The sequence below is a fragment of the Silene latifolia genome, chromosome 10, assembly GCF_048544455.1.
Source record: "Silene latifolia isolate original U9 population chromosome 10, ASM4854445v1, whole genome shotgun sequence".
NCBI classification, from domain to species: domain Eukaryota; kingdom Viridiplantae; phylum Streptophyta; class Magnoliopsida; order Caryophyllales; family Caryophyllaceae; genus Silene; species Silene latifolia.
The window spans coordinates 42,675,220-42,688,119 of record NC_133535.1 but is presented as its reverse complement, the minus strand read 5'-3'; the positions used below and the strand labels follow the sequence as shown (position 1 = coordinate 42,688,119).

At 40.6% G+C, this 12,900-nt stretch overlaps 1 protein-coding gene across 1 annotated transcript; it reads left to right on the top strand.

The window, feature by feature from the left end:
* Window positions 1-7,530: 7,530 nt before the first annotated feature.
* On the top strand, window positions 7,531-12,676 carry LOC141607507 (uncharacterized). The gene is made up of 2 exons (XM_074426863.1): window positions 7,531-7,956; window positions 12,668-12,676. The coding sequence occupies exons 1-2, from the start codon at window positions 7,531-7,533 to the stop codon at window positions 12,674-12,676; spliced, it is 435 nt and encodes a 144-aa protein (XP_074282964.1).
* Window positions 12,677-12,900: the final 224 nt, after the last annotated feature.

Genomic DNA, 12,900 nt, shown 5'->3' with positions numbered 1-12,900 from the left:
CAGCTCACGTGGGCAATTAAGGACCAAGAATATAATGTTTGTTCAGTTCACTTTGTGGTGTTCAAAATTTGTCGTACAAATCCACATGAAAAACAAAATATTTAAAATTTCAAAACGATGATGTCGTATAGAGTACAAAAGAGAATGAATCTAATCCATAAAAGAGTACTACAACTTAGGAACACGTTTAATTCCCATGGAATTAACATGCCCTTCATGCTTATCTTGTCGTAATGGTTTAGTGAGAGGATCTGCTATGTTATCATCTGTAGCAATCTTTTCTATCACTACTTCTTTTTGCTCCACGTAATCTCGGATTAGATGAGCTTTCCGTTGTACATGTCTAGACTTGTTGCTAGACTTTGGCTCCTTAGCTTGGAAGATGGCACCTCTATTGTCGCAATAGATGGTGATCGGGTCATTCGAACTAGGCACTACGGATAGTCCTTGTAAGAATTGACGCATCCATATCGCTTCCTTTGCAGCTTCAGACGCGGCATAGTACTCGGACTCAGTCGTAGAATCTCTTGTAACACTTTGTTTGGAACTCTTCGGTGATGCAGCGCCATTAAGAGTAAAAACGAATCCAGATCGAGATTTCGAGTCATCACGATCCGTTTGGAAGCTAGCATCTGCGAACCGGTTGCGCATAGCTTTTGTTCGCCTCCATAAGTCAATGCCCAATCTTTAGTCCTCCGTAGGTACTTAAGAATGTTCTTGACACCATCCAATGTGATTCACCCGGATCTTTGTTGGAATCGACTTGTCATACTCAATGCATATGCCACGTCCGGACGTGTGCATATCATGGCATACATGATTGATCCTATAGCCGAGGCATAAGGAATCCGTGTCATGCGCTCTTTCTCTTCCGGTGTCTCGGTGACCGAGACTTGCTCAAATGCACCCCCCGGAGCCATAGGAAGAAACCCCTTCTTGGAGTTAGTCATCTTTGAATCTCTCTAGGACTTTGTCTATGTAAGACTCTGATCGAGAGATAACATCCGTCGTGATCTATCTCGATAGATACGGATGCCAGAATTCTTTGCGCCTCACCCGGATCTTTCATCCGGAAATGGTTTTTCAACCATACTTTCACCGAAGTTAAGAGAGGTATGTCATTCCCAATCAGGAGTATGTCATCGACATACAATATTAGGAAGACAATCTTGCTCCCACTCGACTTGATATAAAGGCATGGTTCCTCGACCGATCGAGTAAAACCATTTTCTTTAATCACTTGGTCGAAACGATGATTCCAACTCCGAGATGCTTGCTTAAGTCCATAAATGGAACGCTTAAGCTTGCACACTTTCTTAGGATGTTCTGGATCGACGAAACCTTCGGGTTGTACCATGTACAACTCTTCCTCCAAAAAGCCGTTTAAGAAGGCGGTTTTCACATCCATTTGCCAAATTTCATAGTCATGAAAAGCGGCAATCGCTAAGATAATCCGAATGGAACGCAGCATGACTACGGGTGCGAAAATTTCATCGTAGTGCAAACCTGGCACTTGGGTGAAACCTTTAGCAACTAGTCGTGCTTTATAGATATCTTGTTGACCTTCCACAGAATGCTTTATCTTGTAAAGCCATTTGCATTGAAGGGGACGAACCTTAGCAGGTAAGTCAACAAGATCCCATACGTTGTTCTCATACATAGAGTCCATCTCGGATTGCATGGCCTCAAGCCATAGCTTTGAGTCGGAACTGGTCATGGCACCTTTATAGGTTGCGGGTTCACTACTCGTTAAGAGTAGAACGTCATCTATGTCATGTTCCTCGACCATACCAATGTATCTCCGGAGGAATATAGACTCTTCCCGACCTCCTAGGTTCCTCTGGAATATTCACCGCAGCCGGGATTGAAGTAATTGGTTCCTCCAATGGTTGTTCGGTGTTTGGTTCTGGAATCTCCGACAGGTCGAAGGTTCTATCACTCTTTGCATTCTCGAGAAATTCCTTCTCTAAGAATGTCGCACTAGCCGCAACAAAAACACGTTGTTCGGTTGGCGAATAGAAGTAATGACCAAGTGTTCCTTTAGGATAACCTATAAAGTATGTCTTGACCGATCGCGGGCCGAGCTTATCCTCGTGTCTCCACTTGACATAAGCCTCGCAGCCCCAAACCCGTATAAAGGACAAGTTAGGGACCGTTCCCTTCCATAGTTCATATGGAGTCTTGTCAACAGCTTTAGACGGACTTCGGTTAAGTATTAGAGCGGCTGACAAAAGAGCATAACCCCACAATGAGTCAGGCAACACGGTGTGACTCATCATGGATCGAACCATATCAAGTAGTGTTCGATTTCTCCGTTCGGACACACCATTCAATTGAGGTGTTCCAGGTGGAGTTAACTGTAGGGCAATCCCACAGTCCTTTAGGTGTTGATCAAACTCGTGAGAAAGATACTCGCCACCACGATCTGAACGTAGTGTTTTAATCTTTCTACCCAATAGGTTTTGTACCCTATTCTGGTATTCTTTGAATTTCTCAAAGGATTCACTTTTGTGCTTCATTAAGTAGACATAGCCATATCTACTTAAATCGTCCGTGAAAGTGATGAAATACCTATAGCCTTCTCGTGCGGTGATTGACATAGGTCCACATACATCCGTGTGTATGAGTCCTAATAGGTCAGCTGCGCGCATTCCAACACCTTTGAAGGAAATCCGAGTCATCTTACCGATGAGACATGATTCACACGTGCCAAATGATTGAAAATCAAAGGCCGAGATAGCTCCATTTTTTATGAGCTGTTTAACGCGTTTCTCATTAATGTGTCCCATACGGCAGTGCCATAGATACGTTTGATCTTTGTCACCAACCTTTAACTTTTTATTCATTACGTGTAATATTTCGGTGGTCTGATCTAAAACATAAATTCCGTTCATGGAGACTGCCTTGCCATAAATCATATCGTGTAATGAGAAAATGCAAGTATTATTCTCTATTACAAATGAAAATCCAAGTTTGTCAAGTGCAGAAACTGAAATAATGTTTTGGAAAGACTGGGTACATAATAGCAGTTATATAAAAATAACTCAAATCCGCTAGGAAGCTGGATCACATATGTTCCCCTTGAGACGGCGGCCACTCGTGCTCCATTCCCAACACGCAGGTCCACCTCACCCTTTACGAGGGGTTCGATGTTTCGGAGCCCCTGCACATGATTACACAGATGAGAACCACAACCAGTATCAAGTACCCAAGTTCCGTAACTTGCATGGTTAATCTCAATCATATGAATAAAAGTAGAAGAGGATGAAGACATACCAATAGGTTTAACGCGACCTGCCTTTAAGTCCTCATGATAAACAGGACATGTACGCCTCCAATGCCCAGTCTTGTGGCAATGATGGCATTCCATGTTTTCATTCTTGCTCTTTGTCGCGCCTGATGAGGTGCTCGACTCACCAGGCCCACTCTTACCTGGACCCGACTTCTTGAACTTCGGTTTACCTACTGCTAGGTTTGCCTGAGCTTTGCCCTTACCCTTCCCCTTGTTTGTCACAACGAGAACATCCTGTTTCAAGCTCCCACTGAACTTCATGTCCTTCTCGGTGTCGTACGAGAAGGGAGTGCGATTCATGGGGACTTTTCTTCAAATCATTCATATAGTAATTCGCTCTAAAGAGCGCAAAACCATCGTGGAGTGAATGAAGCATGCGGTCAATCACGATGTTCTCGCTGATTTTACAATCAAGCGTCTCCAGTTTCTCGACATTCTCAATCATGCTGAGAATGTGTGGGCTAACCGGTTGGCCCTTCTGGAGTCTCGCATCAAAGAAGCGAGTGGTATGCTCATAGGTCACGATTCTCGGTGCTTTCGAGAATTCCTTAGTGAGCGTGGTGAAAATCTTGTTTGCACCTTGGGCTATGAAGCGTTTCTGCAAATTGGATTCCATTGCAAAAATGAGTACGTTTTTAATCGCACCCGCTTCCATGACGAAGTCGCTATACGTGGAGACCTCGTTAACTCGAGCCGTGGGACCTGGGGCTGGCGGGAGGGGCTCAGTTAGATACTTGAGCTTCCCGTCGCGATGGCGCATTCCGTAATGCCGCCTCCCGATCCGCGAAGTTTGATCCATCATTCTTGATCTAGTAGGCGATTCATCTGATTCATGAAGATCCGAAGCCAGGACTCACGGTCCAATGTGGCACTTGGCATTGGGTCATCGAGGAAGCCAGCCATTAAGTTATTAGCAGTTTAAAATGCGTGTTCTACACTGAAAAAAGAAAAACAAAAACGAAATAAGCAACTCATCGAGGTGATTTAAGTCTATTAAAAATTCATTTTAATCGTGTAGACTCAATGCACTTGCATAATTGATCTCCCTCAAGAATAATACAAGTGATCCCAAGACTCAATTTCTGTAAATTGATAAGCCAACTGTTTAGCTAATTCTTCCGTAAGAACTCTTGGTCGATAGATTTCCGTAAATCCTATCTATAGTCCACCATGATCACGGGATCGTACGAGTGACCATAGCGTTGAGATAAAATAGGTCAATCGGTTCCAACTTACCCGACGTAGAAAGGGTCATATTATGCCTACCGACGAAGAAGGGACTCATTGGAGTTTGACCTATAAAGACCATTCTCAATTTTGGTTTATACGAGGAAGATCCCATCAACTAAGTTTCAATTCATTTTAAGTGAACGAACAACTAGCAACTGCGTGAATGAATTAATTTAGATGATGGCTTAAAAATGATCGTGTGACATAAGAATGTCATAGAAAACTAACGCGTGACCTCTATATGAGTCAGTTTTCATGCAATTATTAGGTGGTTTGGTTTTTAGGCGGAAAATGATGCATACTATCGTTACATGAAAATAAATAAATGAATGCAATACGTAAATAAAAATTCCTAGTGTGGCCTATCCTAGTAAAAAGAACATAATACAACTTTGGAATCCACCGTTGGACCCGAAAAGCTTGTCTTGATGTTCCATCTTTGTCCATGCAGCGGGAGTGAGCATCCGATCTCCTTCTTTAGTCTTCTCAAAATTACAATTAAAATTTACAAAATATAAACTTATTTACATTCTAAATAAAAACTGTAATTAAAAGAAATAAAAAGGGAGATACGAGATCTCAAAATACAACCAAGACCGTGTTCCATCATTACGGTAACACGTTCTACTAAGGCCACACTAAGTTACAACCGTTTGCAAAAATAAATAAATACGTAATTAAAAGCATTCAAAATAATCAAAATAATGATAAAAAAAATGCATCAACTAAAATTTAAATTTATTCGTGACATAATTCTGTAATTATGTCAAATTTAATCCAAACCACCTTTAATGATTAAAATTATGTGACAAAACCGCTTTAGTCAAGTTAATTTTAATCCGTGATAATCCGTTACTTTAAATCGTTTTAAAGTAACTAAATTGTTCGTGGGTGAACCGTTTCACTATCAAGCGAGTGCATAAATCAGTATTATGCAAAATTGGCCGAAAAAAAAAAACAAACAAAAAAAAAATTTTTTTTTTTTTTTTTCTCTCTCTCTCGGCTGGGCGTGAACAGTACCCAAAAAAAAAATTTTTTTTTTTTTTTTTTTTTCTCTTGCTGAAATGCCGAGAGCACCAAAAAGCCAAAAAAAAAAAAAAATTAAACGGCACAAAATCGTGAGCAACAAAAGGTCAAAACAAAACGATTTGTTAAAACCCAATTGCAATTTAATCTAATCTGTATAGAATTGAAATTACAATTGAAACAACTTTAACATATTGCAATAATTATCGATTAAAATTACAATATGCAAACAACGATTGAAAAACAAAAGATCGATTGATCTAGCAAGAGCCGTGAGGCACGCAATTCAAGGCAAAAAAAAGAAAAACAGGCCGTGATTAACAAGAGGCCGCACGGTTTCAAAAGAAAAAATGCCGAGACAAAAAAATTTGTGCCGCACGAAATTTTATGCAAACATTTTGATACATCTTTAACATATTGCAATGAATATCGATTACAAAACAATATGCAAAGATCAAAATGAAAAACAAAACAAACGACAACCTACACCGTGTAAACATGTCACGGTTCAAAAAAAACGCAGCAATAAAAAAAATTGCCGAGTAAAAAAATGGCTGCCGCAACAATTTTTAATCAAAAATTCATCGATTCAAAATTCGTTTGATGAAAATCACATAGAAAAATTTACGTGGCCTTTCTCTGATACCACTTGTAGGGTAATATCCGTATAAAACCCTTTAATTATAGGATTATAACGCAAATTTTATATGCAATTTATTGTCATAAACGAAAAACAACAATGAAACGATAAAGATTAAGGATTAACCTTCGGTCCTAGTGCAAATTGGCAATGAGAGATCAAAGTAGATCTCCTCCTAAATGATGCACCCAAGATCGTCCGAGAAATGCCCTTGTGCTAGAATGAATCCTCTAATTGCCTTGCAATATTGAGAGGATTATTTTTGTGAGTTTTCTTTAGATGAGAGATCTAGGTTTAGAGAGGAAAATGTTCTCCCAAAACCCTAAAATTTTTGTCAAAATGAATTAGGTTTCAAAAGAGAGAAAATCCTCTCTTTTGTCCTCACTTGGCCGGCCAGCCGTGGGCTCTATTGGGAAGTGGGCTTCCACTTCCTTTTAGTTTTAGCTCATGGTCCGGTTCGCAAATCGCTAAAATGTATATGACGCGGTTTTGTCATAAATCGTCATCGGTTATCGGTTATTAAAGCATCAACTAATAATACGGATTAGTTGAAATATTAATACATGTCCGACAAAGACGATATTGTATAATTATATTCAATATACATTTAATTAAATATAAAACGCTTATATTCAATTTACGAATTAACTGCTTAATTCGCCTTAGCCATTATTATTTAATCCGTATTAAATAAAATATCTCAACATCACATTTTGACTAATTATTAGTCAAATAACTCGACTAATGGTTAGTCAAATTTGGCATCTACATGATTTGTATTTTCATACCGTCACATCTCTCAAACGTATCCTATAGGTGTGACTTTTAGGGACCAGTTGATCACCGCCATCTGTATGACAATAACGTCAAACTTATCTAGCAAGCCAACCGTTATTGATAAACGTGGACCAACTGATAATGATACAAAAGTGTACCCTTTGATCCTTTTAGAGATTTATAAGTCCTTGCACTAACTGTAAAGGACACCAGCCCCAACACCCTAAGGGCTGACTGTCTAGCCTACAGCTCCAAATGTGAAGCCTGCAAACTTCATTCCCCATTCATCCACCAACCATCAGAGCTATTACACTCTATCTCAGCTCCCTGGCCATTCATGAAGTGGGGAATGGATATTGTAGGCAAACTACCCCAAGCTCCTGGACAAAAAGTCTACATGTTAGCCATGACTGACTATTTTTCAAAATGGATAGAGGCTGACTCATACAAGCAAGTCAAGGAAAAGGATGGCATATCATTCATCAAACGTAATATCATATGTAGATATGGCGTCCCCTCAGAAATAGTTTGTGACAATGGAACTCAGTTCGTGGGAAAAAGGACAATGGCTTTCTGTGCAGAGTGGAATATCAATCTCGTAACCTCTACACCAAGCTATCCAAAAGCCAACGGCCAGGCTGAATCCAGCAACAAGGTGGTAATCAACTGCTTGAAGAAAAAACTACAAAGAAGAAAAGCCAAATGGGCTGAAGAACTTCTTTTAGTCCTGTGGGCTGGCAGAACTACACCTAAAACATCCACAGGCCAGACCCCTTACTCCCTAGTCTATGGATGTGAAACAGTAATTCCAGCGGAAATCGATGTACCAACTACTAGAAGTAGCCTGAACACCGTAGAGGACAACAAACCATTACTGCAGGATAGCCTAACCCTGGCTGAAGAATTAAGAGATGCAGCCAGGATCATAATAGCCTCATACCAGCAAACAGTAGCCAGAAGCTACAATAAAAATGAAAATGTAAACATTAGGGTATTCAAGGAAAGAGACCTGGTCCTACGAAAAGTCTTCTCAAATACAAAGGACAAGAATGCTAGCAAACTAGCTCCTGCATGGGAAGGACCTTACCTGATTGACTCAATAGTAGGGCAGGGAGCCTACAGGCTGAAGACCCTGGACGGAGAAATGATCCCCAGATCCTGGAACACCTCCCACTTAAAACTATTTCATGTATAAACTTACTATCCTATGATCCAAACCAGGTAAGGCCATTAACTTTGTCTCTTACCTGGCTAAGTTTTATATGAAAACCCCTGAAGGAAATCATATGACCTTTCTATGCTCTCAATACATGCTTTCCTGCTAATTGCCATTTTGCCTGAATACTTGCATGCTATATTCTTATATAAGTTGTAACACCCCCTCATACCAAGGTACCTTACCAAGGCCTACCCTAGCATGAAAGGTTGTTACCATCTCGGTTTCTCGAGGTTAGTATACCAAAGTTACAAATTCCAAATGACATTTATTAACGTATAAAGAGTTAACGATTACATTATCTCAGACCAACTCAAAATAAAAATATAGGGATCTCAATACAACTGAAATCAAAGACAGCTAAACTCGTAACAACGGAAGCTAGACTCGAAGTGGTGACTCCCCATGACTGTCCCATAGCTAAACATCTGCATCACCTGTCACAATCTGCTCACCATCCGCGAATGGATCACCACAGATTTTATAAAAGAACAACGGGTTCAGTTACTGAATAATCAAAGTAAGATAAGTACAATAAGCAACCAGCTGATCATCCTCCACCTCCGGTCTCCCGATCTCACACAGTAACCGACTACACACCGAAGTGTGTAGCCCTGCCAGATTACCCATCGCAACAGGTAATCCTCGATGCCAGTGGGGGACCGCAGCCAATCCCCACCTAAATCTTGCTCATCAACGAGCGATATCCCTGTCCCTTAATGTGCACATCCCCTCCCGTGACGGGTTCCACGGAGGGCGAACTAGGGTGTGAAGCCAGTCCCGCAAGTGACTCCACCACAATCATCACAACACCATCACCATCACCACACCAACACCATACCATCACTCCAACGATGATCAGCAGATAAGCACACGTACATAATACAACATAATCTCAAATCAATTAAACAGGAACTGAGTAGGGAAACCCTACCTTTTCGCACTCCAAGCACACACAAGCAATCAATAGCAATTCCTCATGACACCGTCACCTACACACAATAATCACATAGTTCCAATTACCACATGCCAAAACCCCTTTCCCCCAAATCACATTTTAGGGCAAAATCCAAAAAACAAATTAATGAAACTTACGAAATCAGAGGCTTACCGACATAATCGACGCAAGGAAAGGTGGACTAGACTCACGAACGATCCACATAATAGAGGGAGATTTGAAGAGGATTAGAGCGTTGTTGAGTGTTTAGGTTTTGTAAAAATGTAATTAGAACTGATTACGCGTATTATATAATTCTAACCATCTCCAAATCACACCGCGGAAAAACACTCGTCCGATCGGATACTCGGTCGAGTATAGAATATACTCGGCCGAGTACCCTCTACTCGGTCGAGTATTCCACATACTCGGCCGAGTGTTCCTGGGCAGTAGCCAAATAGGATACACGACACACTTTACTCGACCGAGTAGGCCATACTCGGCCGAGTACTAGGCTTAGGAAAACCGTAGTATTACAGTCTTCCCTCCTTAACAAGAACTTCGTCCCCGAAGTTCACACTCTACATATAAAACGTGGACACCTAACACTAAGTCTACTGACCACGCTTACTTCCATAACATAGCTCACGATATCGTCCCAACTACAGCGTAGCCTCTCAATACAAACTCCATAGTACTATCAAATACCCACAACATAAATGTTGCCAGCTCTGTTATACTTCCATAACGCTCACTAGCAAACTCAATACTATGACAATCCACGAGACAAGGTCAACCACCAAACAGGAATGTTACATTCTACCACCTTTTAAAACGAACTTCGTCCTCGAAGTTTACTCACACACATAAACATCATCACTCAATCCGTTAACACTATCGAAGTTTACCCACACTCCTAAACACCATACTACTACGAGCACTACCATTACCTGTAATAAAATCGACCATCACACAATCCCTCCTTATTCTACACCAACACTCAAACTTCCAATTGCAACCGTATGACCCTCAACTCTCTTGTCCCATCTTACTCCTCTTAAGATAAATGTTACGTCCTCGTAACTCACTTATACTAGGTCATTTGCTATACCTCCCATAAACCTTATTACCACCGCATGTCAACGATAACCCTCTATAACGTCAACACCTACAACCATTTCTATATCCAGTGCTCTCTTTGTCTAACAGTTCTCGTGCCTCCAATTATTCTGTACTCACATAACATATATCATAAAATCCTCAGTATAACCACCACTCCATCTCTTCCACATTACCGCAAAACAACATACTTCTATATACTTATACACTCATCTCCACGATCTTAGCTCACAATCCACAAAATATTACACATACTCACATTAGCTTCTCAGGTTCATCTCTTTTATTACCACAAAACTCACCCTTAACTTGACATGATACTAAGTCCCAAAACTCCGTACTCACTGTCCCATGAAAAGGTGCTAAACCACCTATAGTTTCCAGTTCATACCACATATGTTCCACAATTCTCTTGCCATAACTATGTCCACCAACGTCTTATCTAAAACAATATTAAAAGTACTCTAACAGCCTCTCACAACTGTGTCTCACTAACAGAATATTACTATACCATGACAAAAACAGCACCATTCCCAAATCTCTTTTATATCATACTCTATTCTAAAACCGAAGCCGAAACTGATAAGAAACATCGGGAAATAAAACAACGGTCTATATGCTTCGTGTAATACTCCGTATTTATGAGTCTCAGGGTACTCTATCGAGTAGCCCTTACTCTGTCGAGTAAGGGTGAGTTGCGTTTTAAAATAGTTTCTGACCTGTTGGGTACTCGATCGAGTAACTAGGATACTCGATCGAGTAAGGAGGCACTCGATCGAGTACCTTAGCTACTCGATCGAGTAGCCGGTTTACGGGGAGTTATTTCTCGGGTTTTGTTAATTATGCGATTAAAGTATTTAAGCTTTTTTCGTCATTGTTCTTAAACACTTTTCAAAACCTAATTTACTGTCAAGAGAGAAAGCAAAGTACGTTCTTCACTTTAATCGCATTGTTAGCAAATCCCGAAGTTTGGAAGGTCGGATTTCACCGTTCGTTATACCGTTGAGATCCTTGCGTCGAGGGTAAGACCTATGTACCGTTTTTATAGTATTTCCTTTAAGTTGTTTAAACCCTAATATGGGGATTTGGGGGTTTTTGTGTAGATTGTGATTTGGTAGTGTTTATATGTTTGTATGATAGGAGGAGGTTTTGTAGAAGAGGCTTTTTGATACAAATTTGTAGAGACCGTCGATTGTTGTGCTTTCCAGGTAGGATTTCCTACTCAGTATTAGTCCCATAATGAGATGATTGTTGATGTGTTGAGATTGATTGCTTCATTGATATGGTAATTGTGTTGTGACGGCTGTGATTGTGAATGTTTGTCTATGCTTCTCGAGATGCGTTCTCGGCTGAGTGGAGTCACTTGCGGGAGTGGCTTCACGCCCTAGTTTCGCCCTTCGTGGAACCCGCCACGGAAGGGGATGTGCACATTAATGGACAGGGTTATCGCTCAATATGAGGAGCGGGGCTTAGGTGGGTACGGCTGCGGTCCCCCACTGGCAGGGCTGGTCCAGTGGACAGTCGGTGATTGAGATTGATGGGACTGGTGTGATTGTGTGTGTGTGTGACGGTGTAAGCTGTCTGTTTGTCTTATTGTTGATATATATATAAGTTGTGTGATTAGTACTGACCCTGGTTGTTGTTTTGTAAAACCTACGGTGATCCATTCGGGGATGGTGAGCGAGAATTGAGCGAGTTTGAGTTGAGTCACATGGGATTCTTTGGGATGTGCCACTTTGCCCGACGATAGAAGTCTTCCGTTGTAGCTTAGTAGTTTTATAAACTTTGCTTTTAGTTGATTAGACAGTTGGTTTGTGAACTTGTACCCGTATTTTGGGATTTGGCTTCAGTTGTACTTTTCACTAAAGTTATATCATTATAAAGTTGTTTCGTTATTGTCTTATGAATATCATGCCTCGGGTAACCGAGATGGTGGCATCCTTATACCTGAGTGGTCCTGGTAAGGCACTTGGAGTATGGGGGTGTTACAAATGGTATCAGAGCGACGATCCTGAAACCTGTAACCAATGAATTTAATGAATATAGGGAGTCAATTAAAATGAACCCGGGGTAAAGGTTGTAGGAGCTAATGCAAAGGCTTGGGAGACGTCCTAAAGTCGCGAACTCGCCCTACAATTTTGAACCGGTCACCATGGGATATGAGTCGGGATCGCTATGTGTTTATCTTGTGAATTGTGTACCTATATGGTGATGTGTGGCATGAATCAGTGGATATATGTATGTGGAGAATGGGGAATGTGTAGAAAAGATGGTGATGATGTGATTTCGTAAGCTATTGATTGAAAGCATGATAGTTGGTTTACAATGTTGTTTTGAATCGTAGGAAAAGTATATGAGAATGATGAATGATGTGGTAGAAAAAGGAAGTAGTTCATATGTGATGATATGTGATGAGTAATGATGTTGCAGGATGGATGATTCATAATGTGACATAAGAATAACATGTGAATAGAATGTTGTGTTGTATACGTATATTTTGTTTGCATAGATTTGTATGATAAGTTTATGTACTTGTCCACGATTGTTCATGTGTATATGTTGTAAGAAGTGTGTAGCTGTAATGGATGAATTGGTTGGAAGAGATTAAGTAAGTAATTGCATAAGAATATGAAATTCATGTGTGTGGAGCATGTTTATGTGGG